The sequence below is a fragment of the Dermacentor andersoni genome, chromosome 1, assembly GCF_023375885.2.
Source record: "Dermacentor andersoni chromosome 1, qqDerAnde1_hic_scaffold, whole genome shotgun sequence".
Taxonomy (NCBI): Eukaryota; Metazoa; Arthropoda; class Arachnida; order Ixodida; family Ixodidae; genus Dermacentor; species Dermacentor andersoni.
The window spans coordinates 299,981,511-300,007,464 of record NC_092814.1 but is presented as its reverse complement, the minus strand read 5'-3'; the positions used below and the strand labels follow the sequence as shown (position 1 = coordinate 300,007,464).

The window sequence follows — 25,954 nt, the reverse complement described above, 5'->3', positions numbered from 1 at the left end:
TTTCGAACGTACGCGATGTCGAAATATGCCAGATGGTACTTGAGAAAGGAAAAATGTACTTCAAATAATCTTCCACTGTGTGGTAGGGCTTCATCCGATTAAAGAAAACATTTACACATTTCTGATGAATTTAGGATTATGATTTAACAGGATCTCCGCCAGAAAAAAAAAAGTGAATCTTGCAATACGGCTATACTGAAGAAAAAGAAAAATCCGGGTACTAGAAATGATGATAGAGCATAAGGGTGGCAATGGCGAAGCACTTCGCAAGATAACGGCAAAGGCCACCAGCACGATGCAGCTCATTCGACGCATCACCAACAAACACGCGGGCATGCGCGAAGGCAGCGTCATCCGACTCATACAAGCCTTCGTCATTTCTCAGATAAGGTACACGGCAGCGTTTCACAACTGGACGGTTGCGGAAAAAAACAAGCTCAACGCGCTCATACGCAAGGCGTACAAATGTGCGTTGGGACTTGCGCCTGGAGTTAGCACCACCAAGCTTTTAGAACTAGGCCTACACAATACGCTCGAAGAACTCGTGGAGGCGCAACAAGTGTCCCAACTTGAACGCCTATCCAAGACGCGCCCGGGCAGACACGTCCTTGAAAATCTCGGCATCACATACCACTCGCAACACGGCGTCAAAGTAGACATTCCAAGACCCATACGCGAGCAACTATACGTACCCCCATTGCCTCGCAACATGCACCCCCAACACCACACGGGGAGGCGTAAAGCCAGGGCAAAACACATGAATAAAAGTTACTCTAACGACAAGGAGGCGGTCTTCACCGACGCAGCCCGCTATCGAGACAGGAAGAGTTTCGTGGCGGCAGTTACTAGCCACCGAGGCAACCACCTCACGAGCGTCACCGTGAACACGGCACATGCCGAAGCGGCAGAGGAAGCGGCCATAGCACTGGCCCTCACACAAACCAAAGCTACATACGTGATCTGCGACTCGCAAACGGCAATTCGCAATTTTGCAAATGGGCGCATCTCGCAAGAGGCGTATCAGATACTCCAGCGACATCCCATACACCAGGGAGAGGCCGACGCTGATCACCGAAGGCATTTGCTATGGATCCCGGCACACACTGGAATGAGCACCTCCAACGAAGCGGCTCACGGCGTTGCTCGAGGCCTGACTCACCGAGCAGCATCGGAGGAAGAGCCCCCGCGGGGTACTGCAAACGTCTGGGCATCGGAGGATCGTATGACCAGTTTTCACGACATCACGGCACACTACCAATTACAAAGACGCATATACCCATTCCCTCACGCTACGTTAGACAGGACGCAAGCAGTACACTTCAGACAATTACAAACAGACTCTTACAGAAACCCCAGACTCATGCACGCCATGTATCCAGACATGTACACTACAAACAGATGCACATCGTGTGGCGAGGTTGCCACACTAAATCACATGTTATGGGAGTGTCGGGACCTAACAAACAAGTCGGGCAGTGCCGACCCCCCCGTCTCTTCCACCGCCAGCCTCCGGTCACGCTGGATGACCGCACTGCTCAGCTCTGACCTGTCAGCACAACTCTGGGCCGTCCTGCGAGCCGAGGAAGCCGCTTTTAGACAAGGTCACGGAACCGCGTCCGCGGCGGGTGCCCAGACCCACTAAAAAGACGCCGGACTCAAATCTTGTTGATTTGAAATAAAAGTTTACGCTCTCTCTCTTTTAGTGTGCAAAACATGAAGGGAAGGAAGCAGGCGACAGGCCAGAACAACAGGTCAGGCCAGTCTGGGCTATAAGAAGAAACATTTAAAGAAGTATGTGGAATGCACCATGACAGTTGTCTACCGCATTTCTTTACGATGTGGTCGCGGCTACATCGGCCAGAGAGGCCTGTGTATTAGCCACCACATAAGGGAGCGCGCAGATATGCGCGGGACTGTAGGCACCCGACTTTCATGTCACTGTTCCATGTACAAGTAAACCCTTAGTTTTGACGATATCCAAGTTGTAGCCAAATGCAGTGACAGAAGGACACGTGCTATTCATGAATCCTATCTTTCCGTGGTGCAGGTGAAAAGAAATGTGTGAGTGCGCCGTCTATTACCTTACTAGATAATGAATACCAGTATCTTCTGTGACGATGCGTGTTATTCTACATGTGCCTAAGTAGTTATTTACACCCTTCTTCCCCCTTCTCCTCCCCCTCCGATTGTATTTATACTCCCGCCATCTGAGCAATAAACACTGTTGTTATTTTGCACTCTGTCCAGTCGGCTTATTTTATTCTTAGATGTTTTGCAGATTAAAAAGGATTATTTTCTTGCCTGAAGTAATGTTTCACCAACGAGAGCTCAAGTAGCACCCTTATTTAATACGAGGGCGAATCAGAAAGTCCTTTCCCGTATTTTTTCAGCCAAATTACGGCTGTAAATGCGAAGTCAACATATCCATTCCCAGCGGTGGACCCTTATTGGACCGGCCCGACCTCATCTACCGGTAGCTCCGCGGCAATGCGCTGCTGTCAGTTGTGGAAGATGCTGCATGAGTCAATGGCTCATGGAGCTTAACCCTGCAAAATGCGAATATGTGTCATTCCACCGCAAACGCAACCCCCTTTGCCTCCCTTACTTAATCGCTGGCGTCGCAGTAGAATTAACCAGTTCTTACATGTACCTGGGCGTAACTTTGTGCGAAGACCTAACCTGGAATGCGTATGTCACAAACATCCTATTATCAGCTAACAGAACCCTTGGTTTCATTAAAACGGCGCTTGCGCCACGCACCACCAAATGTAAAGCTTCTCGCACACAGGTGTCTGGTACGAAAAAAAAAACTACAATACGCATTTCCTATTTGGAGCACTAACCAAATGTATCTTATAACTTCGCTACAATCACTAAAGAATCGAGCCACTAGATTCATTCATTCGTGCTATTCATACAATTCCAGCATATCATCTTCAAACGCGAAATCCGGTCCAACAAATCTTGCTTGTCGTCGTCGAATCGCTAGCATGTGTTTGTTCCATAATTTTTTTTTCAGCTCACTTCGTATTCCACCCTACATCAGCCCTCCGGCACACATTTCACTCCGCATTGGTCATCCCCTGCAAGTTGCCCGTCCACGTGTCCATACTACAACGTTTGCTGCATCATTCTTTCCTCGCTCAGCCATAGACTGGAATGACCTCCCACACGACGTCAGTGCAAACACATGTCCATCTACATTTTCTAAATGTATAATTGTCATATTTAACCAATACTTTTTCTTGTATATGCGATTACTTACACCAGTATCCACCGCTTATTTAATATCCCCATATTAGGGGTCTTTAAGGAAATAAAATGATGTGATGATGGCGGTTGTGCTTAACACGTCCACGTTTTTTATTCGTTTCCTATGAGCAAGGGACGAACGCCCATCGAAAACCACAGGGAAATTCAGCCTACGTATGGGTAAAGGTGTCTCGCTTTGAGAAGTGTGAGGTGTTGGTGTTCGCAAAAGGTGACGAAGCCAAGAGAGCCGTCCGAAGGTGGTTCCACAGCTAGCTGGACGAATTGTATAAGAGGGGCATCACAAATTCCGTGCACGATGGGGCAAATGTCTGAACCGGTGTGGAGACTGTGTGGAAAAATAGTGTACACCCATGAGCAAAAGTATACAGACTACAGGGTCACCGTAAAAACAGGATTTCTTCGTAATTAACACGCCTAAGCGGAAACTGACGACTGCGCTCGAAAATTCTTAATGCCAAGTTTAGACTGCAGTCTTTAATGTCAAGTTTTGTTCCCAGACAGAGGAGAAAATTAGTTTTATCGCGCAATCCCTTGTCCGTGTACTTCTGCTCACGGGTGTACGTAGAATATCGCACACATTTTAATTTCCTATATGTACCCTATTTTGCCTAATGAAAAATGGGGGCAAAGGCTTTCTGATTCGCCCTCGTATCCCAGGCTGGTGTTTACAGCGCGACCTAGCCATTGGTCGGGATTCGGTATATACCCCGCTCATACAGATGTTGCAGGGCCTCTTTAAGCTCATGGTTGTAGCGACACCTATGAAAGGAGGCATTCCACGTTTCGACAAAACATAACACCAAAATAAAATCCAGTTTTTGTCGAGTCGTTTTCCTTACTAAGAAGACGTGCACGCTCGAAGAACCACGATCCCTTTTTTGTTTTCACTACGATCAAGAGAAAAACGTGTGCGAGTGAACCTCTAGCACGAGCATAAATACGAGTGTATATTTTTTTAAAGCCCTGTTCAAGGACTTTCCCTAACCAACGTCAGGCTGCGAAGGCACCAAGTGGGTAAAAGAAAAAAAATAAGCGAAAGGAGATGTTACATCTAGTGCGGTTAGTGCCGCATTCGTTAACTATATCCTCGTTAATGCAGTAGACCCGTGTTGGTAGTGGCTGCGTAGGCGCCAGAGGCTCATTGCTTGATGCAATCAATAAGCAATCAACTAGGTTTCTTCCTGTTGAACTTTAAGTCTCAAATATGGCCGCCTAGCTACGCATGAGGTCGCGGATCGAATCCCGGTCACGGTGGCCGCGTTTACAGGGGGGAGAAATGCAAAAACACCCGTGTACTTACATTTAGGTGCACGTTAATGAACCCCAGGTGGTCAAAATTTCTGGAGTCCCCCACTACGTTGTGCTTCATAATCAGAAAGAGGTTTTGGCACGTAAAACCCCCTAACTTTTATGGCCGCCTAGCATTATTACAAGAGTTTAGCTGAAGCTTTGAGGCGCAGTATTTGCCCTTATGACTGCGCTCTTTGGTTGACTATGTCAAGAATAGAGATGTGCAAGCCCGGACGCGTAGAGCACAATCTTTCGGACCTTTTGCGACCGCGAAGAACTATGATATAGACACAGTTTCGCTTCTCGTGGCATAAGCTGTGTTCTCACAAGGGAATAGGGTATGGAAATTCACCTGTCTGTTGGTTTCCTCCTTGCTATGGGATGCTTCTGTTACTTGAACAAAGATATGCGCAAACTTCATCCACAACCATTCGCTCGGAATTGAAAGTTTTCAGTGAGGTAGGCAGTAGCAGTTACAGCTCATCCACGGTAGCGCAAATCAGGGCGACCTACGAGAAAGCAGATGAATTGTGCCAGTGAAAGAAATTGCCTGCAGTTCCCGAAGACACATGGACTTCTATAGCAACGACCATCAAGACAACGCAAACCACTGAGGAAACTGCCGTTCAGGAGGTATAAAAATTGGCGCATGTATTCAAAGAAATATTCAAATTACTATGAGCAACCTAGAATAGACCACAAGGCCTATGCTTGCTCACGGTAGGCTTGTGTCGCCCGCGGCTCTGCAACACAGACGCTAATGTTTAGTGATTTCAGAAAGCACGGAATTTCGCATTTCCTTTATTGAACACGGATACAAGATCGAGATCGGCTGTGGAAGGGCTTCGTGGGTTCTACCGATGCGTATTATTCGCTGGTAATGTCGAAGAAGCAACTATTAACTCGATACATCGGGAGTTCCCCAAGTGGTGAATCTCAAGGATGCGCACCGATGACCTCAAACGACTCTTGATGTCCTCATACTTGATTTCAAGGTCTTCGTCGGAAATCACACCAGTCATTGTCTCCTTTCCGTAAGTAATGAAGGAGCGGACATGGATTACGCATAACTATGGAATGATCTTCTCCAGTGTTGCCGAAGTTTTCGCATCTACGTCAGGATGTTCTTGTGAGCATTGATCTTGGTCTCACTGGTTTGCCCAGGGGCTAAACTGTCAAAATATTCGATTAGAAATTGCCTGCTGAGGGACTTTATGCTGCGTGACGTCGAAAACAGCACGTAAGAAACTATGAAGCATTCCTGTTCACTCTGATTCAATGAAGTCTTCTCAGTCGACATACGGCGCATCTTATTCATACAGCGGCCCATGGCTACGGTGTACTCGCTGCCAGAGTCCATGACTTCCGGCGTTGAGCTCTCCCGGGAATCGAGTTGGTCTGAGCTTCCAAAGGCACGTCGACTAAAAATGAGCGATGAAACAGACGATTGACCTTGTTCAGGTGGCCCTGAGAGCGTCTTCTTGCGCATCCTTGACGAAATGACTATCACAGAAGTGGCACAAACATAGAAGGTTTGTATAACATCGAGAGGTTTGGTGTGGTTTGGTGCCTACGGATATGGCTCAACCCACTACAGGGGATTGGCCATGAATCGGCCGGCGGTAGGTAAGAAGGGAAGAATACTTAAAGAGATTTTTATGATTTAAACATGATATTAAACGAATACTAACCGTTATTATCAATTTTCAGGCTGTATTATTTTCATATTTGAAGTTACTATTCTTGTGTTCATATTCAGGAAAGTAAAACAATGAAATTAACATGGCAGTCTCTTTGTTTCACTTACAAAATTAAATATGGCATCACATGCGTTTCTATTTCAGTGTCCTAGTGCCGACGCCCGAAGAGACAGCATCACAGGGAGCGCAATGACCCCAATCCAAGTTTGCGAAGGGGACCTTCTAGAAGTTGTTTTCTGTGAACGTCGAACCTACGACACTCTATAAAGAAATGTTCCATAGATTCATGTTCGTTGCATTGAACACATTGAGGGGAAGGTACCAAATGAGGGTCGCTATAAAGTAAAACTATTCCAAACTTTTCTATTCTAATTCTGTAATCAGCCCTCCGCGATTGGTAAAAAACTATTTTGGAGCACTCCCACTTCACCTGTCTGTCACGTGACGTCCCGAAAACCGCGATAGCTCCCCATCTGATATGACGTGTGCACACTGATTATGCATGATTTGACCGAAAAAAGAAAAATGGTCATTTCCGATTCGAAGCTTTTTTGCCATTAGCCCCCGGCTATTGGTCAAACGTTTTCGGGCGGCACCCACTTCACCTGCCTGTCACGCGACGTCACAAAACCGCAAAAACACACCGTGTCAAAGTGACGTGTATGCGTTAAAGATGCATTATTATGCCGAACAAAACTGAATTTTCTTCTGAATAGCCGCAGGCTGCCCCCTTCCGAAAGGAACAAAATATGGCTGCCACCGATCGCTCAGGCGCTGGGTACTCGCACCTGCCGGAGAGCATGGGGTTATTTGCATATAACAAAACTTCTTGCGTGGCCGTGTAACGTTTTCAGCACTTTCGGCAAGTTTACGACCTCGTTCTGCTAACTGTTGTTTGCTGAGGATCCGTTTTAGCGTCATCATTAAGCTTCCGTTGCATGCCGCCGCGATTTTTGACCAGCCATCGCAAGCTAAGTAAGGGAAAGCGCACTAATCGCAGACGCCGGCACCGTCTTCTTCATCCGATTATCGACTTTCAGTGCAGTGGCTCGGCCCTATCAATCCCTCTCCACTTGAGCGTGCTCCTCGCCTCTTGTCAGCCAATGAGATAAGACAAGATGCTCAGTGTAGCTAATGTTATTCGTTTTTCAAGCAAACAAAAGTGACCACCTATTGATTGACCTCCTTGATTGGTCTGTTCAAACAACCCTGCGGGTGACCGCCTGGTGCTTGCGTCGGCGGTTACGCAAACTTGACGTCGGGAAATTGGAATAAAAACTTTTTGGAATAGTTTAAAGTTATAGGGCCTCAGACCTGTGGGAATAAATTTAAGCATTGGTATTCAGTAACGCATGCTCTTGAATGAAACATCAATTTTTCTTGTTGAACACCACCTGCTGTGCCAGGGGAATCTAAGGTGCTTAAAATCGGTGTTAGTTAATACACATGATTTATCATGTCCTTCTTCAACACAAAATTTTCTAAATCTTGCAGCCGTGATGTATGCTGAAGGTTTCAGGAGGCTGTAAGAGATGCCACCGCTAGTGCGTCTGCCGACTCGTTTAAAGTGAGTCCGATGTGTCCTGATAACCTTACCAAACGGATGAGGCATAAATGTTGGGGGATAGATGAATAAGATTCTCGGAGAATGGCAGATAAATTTGCCAATGTTAGAGCAGAACAAACGGATAAGGAGTTGGTTATGATTACGGCTGAATAAATAGATGAGGGAAGTTTTCGTAGAGCTAGAATGATAGTGAATAACCCTGCCTGAAATACTGGTGTAAACGTGGGCGGTCGAAGATAGACGTACCAATTTACAGATGACGAGAAAATGCACACCCCTGCCTTCTCTTCACTCACAGAAGCATCTGTGGCTATTAGTGTGTTTATAGGGAAGTTCTCAAGCTGGCCATCTAACAAACCTTTTAGGTATCTGTCAGGCAGAAGCTTAGCGTTATTAGGAAATATATTATCGAATTCAACGCTTACTGTCGCAGTAGGTAAATTTGGCAAAACCACATCACAAATTGATACTTGCAATGGTTTTAATAGCTACTGCACCAAAATTACTTGGGGATGATGCAGTCGAGACCACTGATTCGCAAACAATACAGTCGGCTCTCGAATGTGGGTTTGGTGGCTGAGCCACGAAACAGTCCACTAAACTGCTGCTTTTAAATATGCAGGTGTTCATCATCGCACTGATCGGCATCGCACTCTGCCCGCTACCATTTCGGCTGTCCCGCACGTTGCCTCAAACTGGGTGGAACCACTCCTTGGCCGTATCTCTGCTGCCTTTCGTCAAGTCACGCTAGTTACCCCAACACTTCTACCAGCGTCACCTGTGACAAGCGCGATGAACCCTGCCTCCTGGGAGGTGCCTACCTCAGCAATATCCGCCGCCGGTTCAGCTTTAAAAGAGCAACACCCTCGCGCGCCAACGTGTGGACTCGGTGGCTGTGCCACCAAACAGTTTGCTAAACTGTTGCTGTTAAATATTCAGTTTAGTCAATTTTATAGTCATTACGCTAAGGAATTAAGCGACTATGTTTTGGTACTGCTGCCGAGCCCCCAGTGTCTGTTTGCCATCGCTATGCATTGTATTCATGTCTAGCGCCCCTTGCTGCTACTCTCGGGCGACATAGAAACTAACCCCGATCCTGACTTAAGCGCTGTACTAACTGAACTACAGAAGCGGTCTGCTGGGCAATCGCAGTCAATTAACGAGATTAACGTTTTTTTTTTTTTATGAGCTAGTCTTGACGAACAGCTTGATATCCGAACTAAACAGAAGAATGCATGCCGTCCTGAGCCACTGTCAACACATAGAGGACCTGCAGCGGCAGGTTGAAACGTTTCAGACTTCTGCAGCCGTGACGACACGGGCAATCTCCGATATAGAAGCACGTATTGATGACGCAGAAAATTTAGCCCTGCACAACAATCTAATATTGTTGGGTATCCCCGACCCCAGTGCATCCGAATCCGCCGCTCAAGTAGAGCGAAAACCGTTCGGCTTTGTGCAGACCAATTAAACATGACCGTGAATCCTGAGATTAAACGAGCGCATGGTCTCGGCCGCCACTCCAATAACCGAAACCACCTTATAATTGAAAAATTCTTTTTTTATAAGACAAACGAGACAATTCTGTATAACGGACGCAAGTTAAAAGGGACTAACTATAGAATTGGCGAATACTACTCTCGTACTGTACAAAGTGCCCGGAAACATCTTTTCACTTTTGCGAGGACCAAATTGGTTCCATTTTCATTACGCTAAAGAACTCTATAGGATCTTCTAAGTACATGTACGACGAAACTACGAAATGTGTAAAAGAAGTCCAATAGCAATCGCTACATCAGTGTCAATCAACACAGCGTTCGATAACAACAACCCGCCCTAACACTACTATTTCAGCAATTTATTCTAACATACGTAGTTTCCTTTTCAAACGTAACGTTGTATCTAATCTGGTTATATCATCTAGATATAACTTGTTCACACTTACCGAAACCTGGCTAACCGCTGACGTACCCGACGCGGAGGTCATGGATGACATACCCGGTTTCCATGTTTTCCGTAACGATGACCAGCACTCAAGAGGCGGTGGAGGAGGGGTGCTCATTGCCGTTAGTAATACGATACCCTGCTCTGTTGTTGTTCGCAACCCAAGTGACCTTCAAATATAAAATTATAAACTATGAAGACGCCAAATAAACAGACACACACAAGAGAAGAGAACGGGACAGGGCGCCAACTGTTTTATTTACAGAACGCAGGCACATATATACTGTTAGTCAACACATGCGCACAGAGCAAACATTTATTCACGCATCTAATCCAACATTCATGACGCACCACGCTCAAGAAACCTCATCTCGGCCTTATAGAATGATATCGAAGTATCGCTAACGCACAAGCTGCCTTTCTTGCCTATGTGATAGGCTTCAACCAATTCGCTTGCTCTAGTATCTTTACTTTGGGCAAGAATCCGCACATTTGAAAAACGTGGTTCACAAGAGCGTGAGGGACAGGTCCCCATGTGCTTAGGCAAATTTGGGCCCTCTTTCATTTGCTCAACATGCTCCCTGACACGCTCATTAACACAGCGCCCGGTCTGACCTATATAGGAACGACCGCACGAAAGGGGGATCTCGTAGACAACCCCTTCGGCACACCTCATGAAAGGTCGCCCATGTTACCGTTCTCTTTTCTTGTGTGTGTCTGTTTATTTGGCGTCTTCATATTTGATAATGAACAGGTCCCAACTAGCCCAACACGAAGTGCTTTTAAGACCTTGAAATATTATGGCTACTCTTTTGTGCAGCCCCGCAAACTATATTACTTGGTGTTTGCTACCGCCCCCCGCGAGCAGACACTAGCTTTACTGACAAGCTCGACTGCGTCCTCGATGCACTAATGAAAAAATACATTAACGCTCAAATTTTGCTCTTCGGAGATTTTCATTTCCCTAATATCAACTGGGATAGGTATCCAAATTCGCCCCACAAAGTAGAACCGAAAATGATTTTCTCGAAGTCTGCTTTAATTTCAATTTAACCCAGCTGGTTTTAGAACCAGCACGCGTAGTGAAGGACTCTGCCAGCATTTTAGATCTCATATTAACTAATCCGTCTAGACTATCTTCGATATCTTACCTCCGGGAAATTAGCGACCGTAAAGTAATTTGCACTGTCTTTAACTTTACCTTTTCAAATCGAAAACGATGGACGCTTATACGACAAAGGCAACTACGATACCATTAACAACGCGCTTATGTACGTCTACCTCACTTTCAGGGCAGAATTCCACAACCGCACACTTCAAGCAAATTCGTTCATCTTCCAACAAAAAATCACTGACATAGCTGCTAACCACATTCCAGTTATTCCAGTAGGGACTACCAGCAATAAACCTTGGTTCACAAAAAAAATTATCAACACCACAAAACAAGAAAAAAAACATTTTTTCGTTCTCCCAAAGCAAAACAATTGTCCTGTGGTCTGGGGCAAATATTACGAGGCAGAGAAAGCTTACCTCTCAGCTATACGCCGCGGAAAGCACTCCTTTTTCCATGACACGTTGCCTCGTGTACTAGCAGTAAGCCCCAGAAAGGCTGGCAGTTTCTAACCCCCAAACCACCGCACGCTATTATTATCGCCGATGGTAACGATACAGTGATCCCCGAAGAAGAGTGTGCCGGTGCATTTATCCGCGCGTTTTCATCGGTATTCACCACTGAACCTGATGATCGGTTACCTATAGCACCTTTACCTGTGCAATCTCTTATGTCACCCGTCGAATTCACTGAACATGACATAACGATAATTGTAAAGCTAAAACACTCATCTTCATCAGGGGCGGATGGCATCAACTACAACCTGTTAAAAAATAATAATACCTCTGTGCAGCGTGCTTCAGGTTAATCTTCTTGCAGTCTTCATTCTGCTGTACCATCACCGTCGCCTGGAAGAAAGGGCAGGTCATTCCAATAAACAAATCAGGTAATAAAAACTCCCCTCTTAACCAAAGACCGATTTCCCTAACCAGCGTACCTTACAAGATAATGGAGCACGTCATTTTCACCTAAATTATGCAATTTCTTGACACTAACAACTTCTTTCACACATCCCAACAATGCTTCCATGAGGGTCTGTTATGCGAAACGCAACTTGCTATGTTCGTTCATGACTTACGCGTTAATCTCGATGCTAACACCTAAATCGATGCTATCTTTCTGGATTATGCTAAAGCATTTGACAAATTACCTCACGAATGCCTAATACTGAAGCTCTCCCAGCTGAACCTGCACCCTGACATATTAAATTGGGTTATTGAATTTCTCACTAACCGATCAGAGTCAGTGCTTGTCAATAATTGCAACTTCCGCGCCCCTCCCTGTAACATCTGGCATCCCGCAAGGTAGCGTTCTAGGCCTCCTACTTTTTCTTATTTACATTAATGACCTTCCTCTTCATGTTTCCTCTCACATCCGTTGATCGTTGGCAATTGGGTCATCTACCGCATAATTACTAATGACTCTGACCACAGTATTTTGCAAGATGACCTTAACAAAGTGAAAGACTGGTGCGACGACTGGTTAATGACCCTTAGCCCCAATAAATGTAATGTGCTTCATTCGTTGCCATCAGCCCATATACTCGCCGTATAATATTACTAATACTACCTTAGAAAAAGTGGACATATTTGAATACCTCAGCTTCACCCTGTCATACGACTTAGACTGGTCTGCTTATGTAACACACATTACTGTTTCCGCTAATGAAACCTTGGGATTCATGAAACGTCATCTACGTCGTGCACCGTCTGACGTTAAACTACTAGCCTTCAAGACGCTCCTCCATCCGAGACTTGACTACGCATCCCCGATCTGGTCACCACATAAAAGTTACCTTATCAATACACTCGAAAGAATTCAGAATCGGGCGGTAAGATTAATTCATTCTTCGTATTCTTATAACACTAGCGTATCACTACTAAAAGCACAGTCCGCCTTAAACACGCTATCATCTCCGCGTCGCATTGATTTGTTAATCCACTTTCATAAGTTTTATTACTGCTCGCTTCACCATGCACCATATGCGCTAGCCCCAACCCCTCGCCATTCCCTGCGCGCAGGGAATTCCCTGCAAGTAATCCGTCCACGCAGCCCGTACTACAACCTTCTCTGCATCTTTATTTTGCCGATCATCAACCGACTGGAATGGCCTGCCCTGTCACATCGCCGAAATCACCTGTTCATCGACGTTTGCTGGTAAGTTTAATACTAATATTGTTCATTGAACTCATGTGGCCACTAATTAGAATAAATACGATTTGTGAGCCCCACCCATTATGAAATACACCCAGTGAGGGGTATTTAAGGAAATAAAAGTGACAAGTGAAGAATGAACACATAGGAGAAGCGTCTCTGGGGAGAAGCATAAACATTCAGTAATGCCTCGACTGTCAAAATTCGAAATCGAGTTTGAAGAGAAGGTAGGTGAGTTTCATGATAAACAATATTATTCGCTACAAATTTTGGAAGGCCAAGGCATAGACGTAATGATTCGCGTTCTAAAAGAACGAGAGGCCGTTAATTATAAGCAGGACCTCCAGAAAGTAATACGCAACCAAACTCTAAAATCAGGCGGACATAAATACAATAAATCGTCAGCAGAGTCTCCCTGTGCATTGCAAGATGGCTGTTCCTGACTCTTCGTAATAAACCAACTGCCCATGCTTCTTTATATGCGAAGTATTCTATGTGTGTCCGCCAATTAAGCTTTTCTGTATGAATCATTCCCAGTTACTTTAATTATTCTACCTGTGGAAGAATCTCCTGATCATACGACAGTGTTATCCTGACGGGAAAAGTTAAGGGGAAACCATGATTGCACTTTTGTTGACACTTAGCGATATTTGTATTCCTTTAAGTCACATTTCAATCTGATTCATTTATGACTGCAACGCTTCATAAAAGCTATGTATATCACTTGACACCCAATAAATGCGGTATCATCAGCGTATACGCATACCTGCAGATCACGGTGTGTAGGAATATGACTGGGTAAAATATTAAATAAGATGAATGAGAGTACTGCGTCTTGAGGAACGCCCCTTGTCTGTAACGTTGAGAAGAAAAACCGTTGTGATAGTCTTAACATGTACGTCCGCTCAGGAAATTATGAATCCATGCAATTATATACTGTGAGAAATTCACATTTCCAAATTTGTTGATCAAGAAGGTGCTCTCGACACTGTCATACGCCTTCGCAATATCTAAGGTTACTAAGGCAGCGTACTGGTTGTTGTAGCGAGCGAGTTGAATTCGTCTCTCCAAGTAACAAGAGCACACCAATTGAGCACCCAAGTCTGAAGCCTTTTTGAGAGTCACTTAATAATTGGTTGTCGCCTATCCACCTTTCGTTATGACCACACAGTACTTTCTCGATTAACTTTACAAGATTTTAAATCGGAAAAAATAGGGCTAATGTTATCTATTGTGCATAAATCGCCCTGCTTTTTAAGTAGCGGAATTACTTTCGCAACTTTCCAGTCTAGATGAAACCATGTAATATTAATTAAAAAAAATTAAATTTAAGCAAATCCTGGGGAGGCGATTCAAATATCATTTTTATCATTGCTGCAGTTATGCCGTCAGGACCTGGAGCTGAAGCTGGCAGCGACTTTGCCACTTTCACTAATTTTTCTAATGTGACTGCTGTAAATTCATCAGCTTGTTCAGGTGCCGGCATATGATAGGATAGAAGTGACGTAAATCGACTCTCCAAGCCTTTTGCAATCTCCTCCAGTGACTGCCCCAATCCCGTGGAAGTTAAACTAAGGGATCCTACATTTGCTGGTGCTAAAACAATCTTTTTAGACCGTAGAAACCTAAATAGGGTTTTTTATTACCATACTAAGATAGATAACTACAATATTTGGCGTCATAATTTTATTCCGCTTTGTCAACTGTCTGCCTGAATGTAGCTGCAACAAATTTATATTCATCCCAGTTACGTGGAAACTGGTCATACAGTAACTTTTCCACTCTAGTTATCTCCTTCTATATTCGCATTCACAGTCAGGATTCCACGAGGGGGAATACGCGCCGCCTTTGGTTCACTGCATACTGAATCTGGATTTTGTATAACTGTCACTTATCACGCGACACAAATTAGGTGCCTTTACTTCGTCCCTTCGTCCTCCCTGTTTATTTAAATCTGATCGCAATGAATCTCGACATTTTGCTATAAGTATTATATGTGCGCACATGGTATTGACCAAATTAATTTAGCACGCGATTTAAAAAAAATTTTGAAGATGGTCGCTGTTTGTGCTCGAGGTGATGGCACAACCCAAACTGGAAAAAGTCAGGTAGACCACTGAACGCGATTTTCCGGATACGTAAGTTGGGGTTCGCGAATTTATACAATTAAGGTCATTTGATGAAATCCAATCGAACAATTGTTTGCCCCAAGAATCGGACGGATATCCCGATGATACATGGTGAGAATTTAAATCACCAGCTATGATTATATCATTTCTGCATGCTGCAACCACGGCATAAAGAAAACCTGTATTCATAACTCCTGTAGAAAAATAAACATTGACTGTCGAAAATGGGTCACAACCAGGTAGGATTACGTCCAATACTAGCATCTCACTTTCTGCAGAGAATGACTGGTGACTAACCTTAGCTATATGACAAAATTTCGATGAGATGAAAAATGCTAAACCCCCTCTACGAGCAGGGCGATCCAGACGAAAAATACGATAATTCTTTAAATGAAACTTGTTTTCTGTAGATAACCATGTTTCTTACAAAATATTCAAATCAGGAGAAAGTTCTTCATAAAGACATAACAAATCAGTGGCTGTAGCAAAAATGGAACGACAGCTCCACTGTAGCACTTTTAAGGTCCCTATGTTGACGATATACCGACAGTATTACCTGCCGTCTGTAGAATGCTATATTTTAGGAAATCATCCTTTGATAGGTTGTTATTTTGACTCTTTTTAGCCTTTAGTTTATGAAGGATAGCAGTTCTATGGGAGTACGGAGAAGCACGACGTTTGCACGTTCGAGTATCCAAATCCATGTTCTCAATGTTTTCTGAATCGGAGTCGCAACTGTTACCACCTTCGTGCTTGACATGAGATACGGAAGGTTCTGTGTCGTCTGCACTGCGGTGCGAAGTCTCTGGTGATAGGTTTTTGTATATGTTGTCATGAAAAGCTATAATGTCAGAAGCAACACTTGGTCGTGCAGCAACCTACAAAATTTGTCACGTCTGAGCAGCGAAAACTTGCCCCATGGTCTTAGAAAGGTTCGAACAAAGACTGTCAAGGGCTTTTGCCATAGCATTCTCCAGACCAGATACTACAACATCACCAAGAGATGCCTCCATAGCCTTGAGTGATGTGCAGCAGTTTCAGCGTACCCACGTGATTTATCTAATGCAATAGCCCAAGCCTCCCGACGTGAGCATCGCTTCCGTTCTATAACTTGTAGAATTTGAAGCTTTTGGCCTTTCGCAGGGCATTTAGAGCAGTCCGCAGGGTGGGAGCCTCCGCTCAAGCAGCATCGCTCGCTCTGAGAGGGACACTTTTTTGCATCGTGGCCTTCACGCATAAAGTGCGGCACCGAAGCTCTGATCTACAACCCTTAATGCTATGGCCATGTCGCCAACACTGAACGTATTGCAGTGGGCAGGGAGAAAGTGTTTCAAACCTGTACATTAAAGGCCATGCTTTGATCTCTGGCGGCCTAGTTGTCCCTGCAAGAGTGACAATGACCGACTCTGTGGGGACTCTGATTCTCAGAAACTCGTGAACATTGGTAGACAGATATGGCACCTGTCGTGGAAATACCGGGTGCTTCCGGGTGATTGCGAACATTGCGAGATTGCGAATGCTCACCGGGTGATTCGCGAACATTCCATAATTTAGAAGGTCGGAGACACAGGTCTGGTCCAGCGAACCCAACGTAGAATGCCCCCTCTGCCAAATTGTAGGACAGCGGTTATGCTCTGGAAGTGCGGGGTAGCTTTCCGCGGCTCTTCTTGAATTGTCTTTGGATTCTTCACCCGGATGAATCCACCATAGGTCGGCACTAGCGCAACTAGAACGGTGAAATTGCCACTGCGCAAGAAAGCCTCCATAGAGATATCATTAACGGGAACGGAAGCCATCCAGAGGAAAGAACGCTGGCCGCGAGAAGAAGAGACATTAAGAACTCACTATGAAATCAACCAGATTATAAGAGGGAAATACTAAATAAAAACAAATGAACCATCTGATACTTGACCAATAAAGCGCAACACCAGGCCCGGAGAGAGCGTCCGTAGAACCCGATGTCAGTGGCGGTCCAGCGAGAGGCCCAGAGCCCCGATGAGCGCTGGGCACTTCTTTCTCTTCCGTGATTGCCTCCACGTTGCCCATTTAGGGAACTCCACGAAAGGTGTAATAGAAAATCTTCTTTAGCAAATTTTTGGGGATTAGTTTTCGGAAACTCATGTTATCCGTATCCAGCTTTTCTGGACATAAGATTTTAGTTCGCGCGAGTGCCACCATGTGGCGTATTGACTTTAAACTTTTCAAAGTTCCCGCGGTGACATAGGGGTGACACCAGCGAAAAAAAAATTAAAGGAGTAAAAGCTATCCCTGCGCATTGCATTTCATCATAAAGCTGGTTCTGCCGGTGTTATCAGTGTTCTTGATAAATAGTGTCCGCTCGTAGGCTGGAAATTGCTCGCCCGTTCCGACTTGGCAGGACAAAAGTCCTTAATTAGCCAGGTCAGGCCAGTGGGGCGCTGGGCTGGGGGGCTCCAACCACCCCTCCTTAAAATCTCTTACTGACAAATAAAGTTTTTCTCTGTATCTTTCTCTCTTTATATATTATATACATATACTTGTCCTCCTAAGAACGTTTAGTCACGATGAGGCAAACACAGCGGTGATTGATTCCGGGCTTTTCAGAGGCTTCCCGAAAAGCAGCCACGTTTTACTTTCTTTCTATTTTTTTAATGCTGCTATGTCAACAGGCTAGGATTATCGTCGGAAGCACTTCGCTGCAGCTTTAGTTCAGGCCTAACTCCGATGTCGCCTATTCAAATACATGTAAAACGCAGAAAAGCTTTTATGAGATAACCACTGTGGTGAATTTAAGGAAATTCGTTCCATTTGAAAGAAGATACTAGACTATAGTGAATGTCAGAAACAGAATTTTGATTTAGTTCTCGATGTTTCAAATAATTTTCAAAAACTGATATGCTTAAAAAAATAAAAGCACGAAGCTTACAAAATTCGCAGCTCTGCTACTAGAATCGATATAGCAGTTCTGTAAACATCATCCATGAGAGCATCTAAAGTTGACACATTTGATATTCGATTTCTATCATACGTAAATTTGTTACATTGTTTACAAGTGTTTCAGAGAAGATGTACACACAAATAAGTGGTATTTTTGAGAGTCATGTATAATACATCAATTTTGCCCTCTTAGATGTACTTTTAGGTGCAATTGACAAAACTGTGATAGATTTTTGATTGCTGAGTTACAGATAATTTCGTTTTCAGATATGCAATTTTTTCCTATGTATACTTAAAAAAATTGAGGACTTAAAGGGACACTAAAGCGAAACAATAAATCAATTTAAACTAATGACGCATTGCTTGAGAACCCTGCAGGCAGTCATTTCAAAAAAATAGTTTGATTATTAGATGAGAAAATGAAGGTCCAAGTATCAGTATTTGAATTTCGCGCCAAAACCCCAGAGCCGGTACGTCAGCGTGACGTCAGGGATTCCAAAGTATGTTTTCGCATTTGGGCCGCGTTGGCTGATCAAAGGTTCCTGAAACTTGCAATGTTTAATATTTGGTTCCTTTAGAACACGATGTAGTCAATCTTTACCGCTATATATAATAAGTAGGCCCTAGAAGATGCCATAAAAATCCAAGACGTCACAGCCCCCAGGTGCGGAAACCTAAGTAGGCATCGCCACCCGTATTTCGTTCTTGCGCTTTTTCTGGCTTACGAAACGCCTTATCGTTGTAAGAGTCGTGTTTTTGGTGTTGTAGAACGGCAATTTACTGATGCAGAAGAAATAATTTTTATCTTTAGTGTCCCTTTAAATAAACAATTCGCAACCAACAGTGACTATATTTAAATTTTTTTTAATGCAACAAACCTCCTCAAATGTGTGCTGTGGTTGTTGGGAAATACGATTTCTGAATTTTCATGTATTTAGATAGGAGTCCCGTGCAGCGTCTTCGAGAGACGCCGTCGTTGACGGCTTTTGATTTTCACCTATCGGTTCCCCCTATAATTTATTAATATTGATTATTTTATTATATGGTACCCCATATTAGTTCAATAGCAATTTTGCTTTCCACACTGGTGGCCTACCGCATCAGCTGCGAACCGAGAAACGATGTGCTTAGGTATAAAGATGGACGCATGAAGAAGTTGGTTTTACACCTTAGGGTAAAAGGTATGACACAATCATTGTGCGAACTGTTTCTTTGTCGTCGTTCATTAGCATACTATGGCCGAAGATGCTGACCATATCACGTCTTATTTGGTGATCACTGGGCCAGGTACACTTTTGGCCATGACATATACAATAGTTGCATTTATTTGTCAAAGCTCTACCCTGTCACGGTTACTCACGTGAGTGAAATATGACCACTATTTAGAGTTATTGTGCAGTATTACGTGCATAATTTGTCTGCTCTCCATATTCTCGACCAAGTTGCCATTTCGCCTTTATAACATAGCCGCATTGCCGACTAGCAGGTATCGACCGCCATAAAACCTGCCCACGCACTCAAAGGCCTCGCTCACAACTCCTCGCACTTACTTGCATCCAAGATTTGTGTGACTGTCGAGGACAGCATTGAGGAATGTTGGCAGTTTGAGGAAGGTGACAGTTGACACATAAGACAATTTGTTCGTTCCTTACTGCGCGAAAATTGGTATCAGCCTTGGAAGAATTACACCGTAGAGTGCATTGTAATTAATGTGATGGAGTCCTCGTCCCAAATTTCACAACCCATGCCTCACCTTGCAACGACTCACCCAGTAAGACTGACGACTAAGCATCTAGCTTATATGTGTAATCATCCAAAAGTTGCCGGGCACTGAAATCGGCCATAATACCTACTGGACCTCTGTTGAATACTTGCTGACATTCTCGCAATATTTCGTACTATTGGGTTTCAGCTGAACTCTTTCAACAGCCACTTCAGTGGTCCCGAAATTTGGTCTCGCTGCCAACGTACCTTTGGTTTTTTATCTTTAAGATGTATTTATATTAAGGTTAGTGCTGTCCCGATATTTCCATCGGCTTCACCTTTCCGAAGATGGCCGAATTTTTGTCGGCCTCTGTTCGTATTTTGGGGAATTTTCAATATACGTTGAAACAATAACACGGCCCCCTGACAATGCCGCTCAAAAAGTCCTTTTATTTTGCTGGGGTCGTCTGCAAGCTTCTGTTTTTTTTTGCCTTTCATCAAGTTCCTGAATTCACTACAGATTGTAGCCTTTTGACGACTACATTGCCTCGGAAGTCAGTCATTATAAAATGGCCATTGGATTGAAGCTGTTTAATTCAAATTTACCATGGACACCACAGTCGCTTTTTCCCACTTGGAATATAACTATTCACTTACTGAGTGCAATTGTTAAGCATATAACTTCACAGTATAGAAAATTATGGTGATCCCACGCACTGTGGGAATCGATTTAAGCGAAGCTATTTGTGCTGTTTGCTTTGACTGGCAATATTTAGCGGTGATGGTGACTGCGAATGTTTCATTTCTTCAGGGCTTGGTGCAATGCGAAAGTAGTAAGCTCATGGTAAATGTAACCTTGCCTGTACCACTGATGTTTGTCTGTGTAGTACACAGAGCATACATGGAGACGTGCTTGCTTGAGTCGTTCTTGTGAGGCATTATTTATAACCTGTTAGAAAGTTGATGATTTTCACTGCCTTACATGCCACATCGCATCGCGGCAGAAGTGTTCGCAGAATTATGGTGTTGTACGGGCCAAAACCACAATCGGATTTTGAGGCACGCCGTAGTGGCGGACTCCGGAAATATGGACCAACTGAGGTTTTTCAACATGCACCTAAATCTAACTACAAGGGTGTTTTCACATTTCGCCCCCATCAAAACGGGGCCGCAGTGGCCGGGATTCGATCCCACGACCTCGTGCTAACGATCCTCTTTACGCAGCACTTTCATATTATGCAAGTCGTGGGCCGGAGTAAAGGGCAGGAGGGTAACACGCCTTCCCTAAATGAAACATCCGGAATAACCATTTGTTCGACGGTTAGACATATGTCAAGGGCCCACGATGCGAAACTTCTCCAAGCCGGCATCTGCTTGCAAAGTGGGTACTCAGATGAAACGTTTTCAAACGGATAAGCTTTTAATTATCATAAGGGTGTCTTCACTGAAATTTCCTTCCATGCAATGAGGTGAAAGCTCATAAGCATTTAAATGTTCTTTATTTTTAGAGCCTCCTATTAATATAAGGTAGCTCTCTTTTACAACCTCCTAAACTAAAAAGTATCTTATGCATAATAATATGCGTTAAATGTGTAAACACACACGCAACAAAAGTGTTAGCCCATTTCCCAGTATTCGCGTAGTGAAGCACGTCTATACTGTCACGTTGTAGTGATGTGAAGAATAAGGCAGTTCGGAAAGAGCGAGTCACGAATCTAACTGATTATAAGGCGATTCTATATCCAGTCCTGATGACCAGGAAGTCGAAAGCTTCTATGAGGACGTGGAATCGGCAATGGGTTAAGTCAAAACAAAATACACTACACTGATGGGCGACTTCAATGCCAAGGTAGGCAAGAAGCAGGCAGGAGACAAGTCAGTGGAGGAATAGGGCATAGGCACTAGGAATAGCAGGGGAGAGTTATTAGTACACTTTGCAGAACAGAATAATATTCGAATAATGAATACCTTCTTCGGCAAGCGGGATAGCCGAAAGTGGACGTGGAGGAGCCCGAATGACGAGACTAGAAATGAAATAGACTTTATACTCTGCGCTAACCCTGGCATCATACAAGATGTGGACAAGCTCGGCAAGGTACGCTGCAGTGACCATAGGATGGTAAGAACTCGAATTAGCCTAGACATGAGGAGGGAACGGAAGAAACTCCTACATAAGAAGCTGATGAATGAGTTAGTGGTAAGAGGGAAAATAGAGGAATTCCGGATCAAGCAACAGAACAGGTATTCGGGTTTAACTCAGGAAGAGGACCTTACTGTTGAAACAATGAACGACAATTTTATAGGCATCATTAAAGAGTGTACAATAGAAGTCGGTGGTAACTCCGTTAGACAGGATACCAGTAAGCTATCGCAGCAGACGGAAGATCTGATCAAGAAACGCCAATGTATGAAAGCCTCTTACCCAACAGCTAGAATAGAACTGGCAGAACTTTCGAAGTTAAAATTAAAAATTAAATTATGGGGTTTTACGTGCCAAAACCACTTTCTGATCATGAGGCACGCCGTAGTGGAGGGCTCCGGAAATTGCGACCACCTGGGGATCTTTAACGTGCACCTAAATCTAAGTACACGGGTGTTTTCGCATTTCGCCCCCATCGAAATGCGGCCGCCATGGCCGGGATTCGATCCCGCGACCTCGTGCTCAGCAGCCCAACACCATAGCCACTGAGAACTTTCGAAGTTAATCAACAAGCGTAAGGCAGCTCACATAAGGAAGTATAATATGGATAGATGTGAACGTGCTCTCAGGAACGGAGGAAGCCTAAAAGCAGTGAAGAAGAAACTCGGGATTGGCAAGAATCAGATGTATGCTTCAAGAGACAAAGCCGGCAATATCATTACTAATATGGATGAGCTAGTTCAAGTGGCTGAAGAGTTCTATAGAGATTTATACAGTACCAGTGGCACCCACGACGATAATGGAACAGAGAATACTCTAGAGGGATTTGAAATCCCACAAGTAACGCCGGAAGAAGTAAAGAAAGCCTTGAGAGCTATGCAATGGGAGAAGGCAGCTGGGGGGGGGGATCAGGTAACAGCAGATGTGTTTAAAGATGGTGGGCAGATTGTTCTTGAAAAACTGGCTACCCCGTATACGCAAATGCCTCATGACCTCGAACGTACCATACTCTTGGAAAAACGCTGACATAATCCTAATCCATAAGAAACGGGACATCAAAGACTTGAAAAATTATAGACCGATCAGCTTACTCTCCGTTGCTTACAAAGTATTTACTAAGGTAATCGCAATAAGAATCAAGAACACCTTAGACCAGGGGCCAGTTCCACCGCGGGCACTGTGTCGGAGCTCATATTTCACATGACCGTACGTATTTCTGGTCAATCTGTCCTTGGTTTCGAACCGAAGTAACCAAGTGTTACCGCTTAGCTCGACGGACAATGCCGCCTCTCCACCCGGCCCTCAGTCGGGAGGAGGCCATAATCCTAAGGCAAATACAAACCGCGTCACTTCTCGTCCTCGCAATGCTGCACGTGCTTCACCCAGAGCTCTATCCGAGTGGGCTGTGCGGTGTTTGTGCAGCGGGTCCGGCGGACCAATGGCACATCATGTGGGACTGTGCCAGGTTCCCGACGGCAGCTACCTCCAGGATTTACCCGCCAGAACTTCAAAGTGCATTGCAGTCAGCAGACAAGGACTCACAACTATGGGCCGTCCAGCAGGCTCGGGGTGTGCTCGAAAAGCACAAGCCTCCTGACCCACTACAAACGGGCCCAACTGGGGTAGTGCAGAGTATAGGGTATAACACACACACACACACGCACACGCACACGCAGATACGACACATCTTCGCCCGCATTAACATTTATACGTGCCCACGCACGCACGCACACACACACACACACACACACACGCGCACGTACTCACGCACACGCACACACGCACACAGATACGAATCATCTTCGCCCGCATTAACATTTACCCGTGCCCACGCACGCATGCACAAACGCGTGTATGCTTGCAAGCGCATACACGCGCTCGTGCGCACGCATATTCACTTACGGAGAAACAAACACGCGCGCACACGCAAATGCAAGCTCACACGCACGCACGCTCAATGGGCGCTCACGCATATACAATCCCTCTCCTTCCCTGCTGCGTCACAAAAAAACATGCGCGTGCAAAGAATCTGAATGACACTCGCTCTGCAATTACCGTTCGAACTCCAGCTGTAATAAATCGCTTTACGGTTTATATTTGGCGCTTATTCAAGTCAATGTGCCCTCTGCCGAGAGGGTGCAAAACAATTTGCTCCTGTGGTGTGACATAACCGTCCATTGCCGACCAAAACACTGCTTTAACGCACCACCAATGTTCCAACTAAGTGCCATAAACGCATATGTTGTAATATGGGACTACCCTCTCGGCGCAGTCAGTTGAAACTTGTTGATACTCGGCCGACATATTGAAATAAAATTGTCTACAATTTTGCCCACTCAGTTACGCGTGTTCATTGCCGTAAAGGTCCACAGAATTATGAAGGCGCGATGTCAAGAATTCAAGAGTAAGTCCATGCTACAAGGCACGATAGTTTCGTTTTTAAGGTAGCGCGAAAGCATGCGCATGTTTGTTGTTATGTTGTTCAAGGAAGAATGTCTTATATTAAAAGCGATGGCTTAACAAATGAGCAACCGGTTGCGACGTTTTAGGAAAGAAAAGTAGAGAATATAATAGTTGAACAGCACTCCTGAAAAAACCAAAATTGTCGCGCTAGTTAGTGCTAGTTAGCGCACGTCCTGTCATCTTTCTTGTCCGTGTCAATCCAGCGCTATGACTTCAATTGATGCAGCGAACCAACTAGCCCAAAAATATACACTCCTGGATGTCATTAGACGACCTTACGACGGGTGGAGTTTCAGATCACGTGATCACGAATTTAAAACCCCGTGATATAGAACCTTGCTCAACCCCACAAGCGCTCACAAGCTCCGTCCCTTCCAGTTAAGCCTATCCTCGGCGACAGCCACGGCCAGGCTACAGGAAAGCCTGCTGGGGCGGCGCATCGCCCAAAATATTGCTGTGTTGACTTTAGCGGGGGTCGAAGAGAAGTACAAATGGCAGCGCGGATCCGGTAAGTACGTGCTTGGGCGCCACAACTGAACAATTTATAATTGTCGGTTGGCTCAGTAGTGAAAGCTGTGTGTGGAGCATGGCCGCATTTGTATGTTTACGCGTGTATTTTCACTTCCACCGAAGCTCCAGCTGCTGTAGCAAGCCAGCCATCGCGACGTTTTGTCGTCTTTGTTTCCTACGCTACGAGGAAATATGGTTCCACCGATTCAAAATGAGGTGACATATTCTAGAAAACGTGACACTTGGTGCCATAATCGGTGAGCTCTCAGGAATAACTCTCAGGAATGGCCGCAAACACTTTCTGAAGGAAGTAAATAAATAGTCCTACTACCCTCCCCAACAACCTTTGTACGGATAAAAAAAATACTTCTACTTTAACATGCAAAAAGACGGTCGGCAGGGGAGTAATCTTTTTCCCGATTGGTACGTGGTATAAAACACCCACAAATTGGAATGCGATGTGGGACGAGCGGTTTACTCCCATTTCGCATTATTTTTGTTTACATTGGACGTAGGGATTTTTGGTTGTATTCACTGATGCATGATTTGCCTCTCTTTATTAAGAGGGAACCAATTAACCGAGGCTCAGGAGCAAACGCAGCTGATCCGACTCACGACCACCAAGGCGGGCCACCTATTCTGCGTGAATGTGGCCGCCGCATTCTTCTTCTCCTCGACGACCAGGGATCCACTGAACTTGACGCCGGTTCCCCGCGAGATCCGAAACTTCATCACGATCGCTCCTATTCCATGAAACGTACATCCTGACCACGACAGAGGCAGGCGCCTTGGCTGGGCGACCGCCCTTCTGCAGCGCCCAGACACGAAAGCGGACGACGTCACGTTCGGGGACGCCGCCGCCTACCGCAAAAGCCGAGCCTTCGCCGCGGTCGCGGTCTCATCCATGCAGCGGACCTTCAACAACGCCACAATCCTCACCCGAGACCCCGAGGTGGCGGAAAAAGTAGCCATAGCCCTGGCCGTGCTCGACGGCAAACGGGAAGTGATCTGCAACGACTCCACATCGGCCATCAAAGCCTTCGAACGGGCCGT

General features: G+C 45.0%; 1 protein-coding gene across 1 annotated transcript; it reads left to right on the top strand.

Annotated features, from left to right (window-relative positions):
• The first annotated feature begins 259 nt into the window (after positions 1-259).
• Positions 260-25,655, top strand: LOC140218970 (uncharacterized). Its single transcript, XM_072288755.1, has 2 exons — positions 260-1,190; positions 25,468-25,655. The coding sequence occupies exons 1-2, from the start codon at positions 296-298 to the stop codon at positions 25,653-25,655; spliced, it is 1,083 nt and encodes a 360-aa protein (XP_072144856.1). The 5' UTR covers positions 260-295.
• The last annotated feature ends 299 nt before the right edge of the window (positions 25,656-25,954 follow it).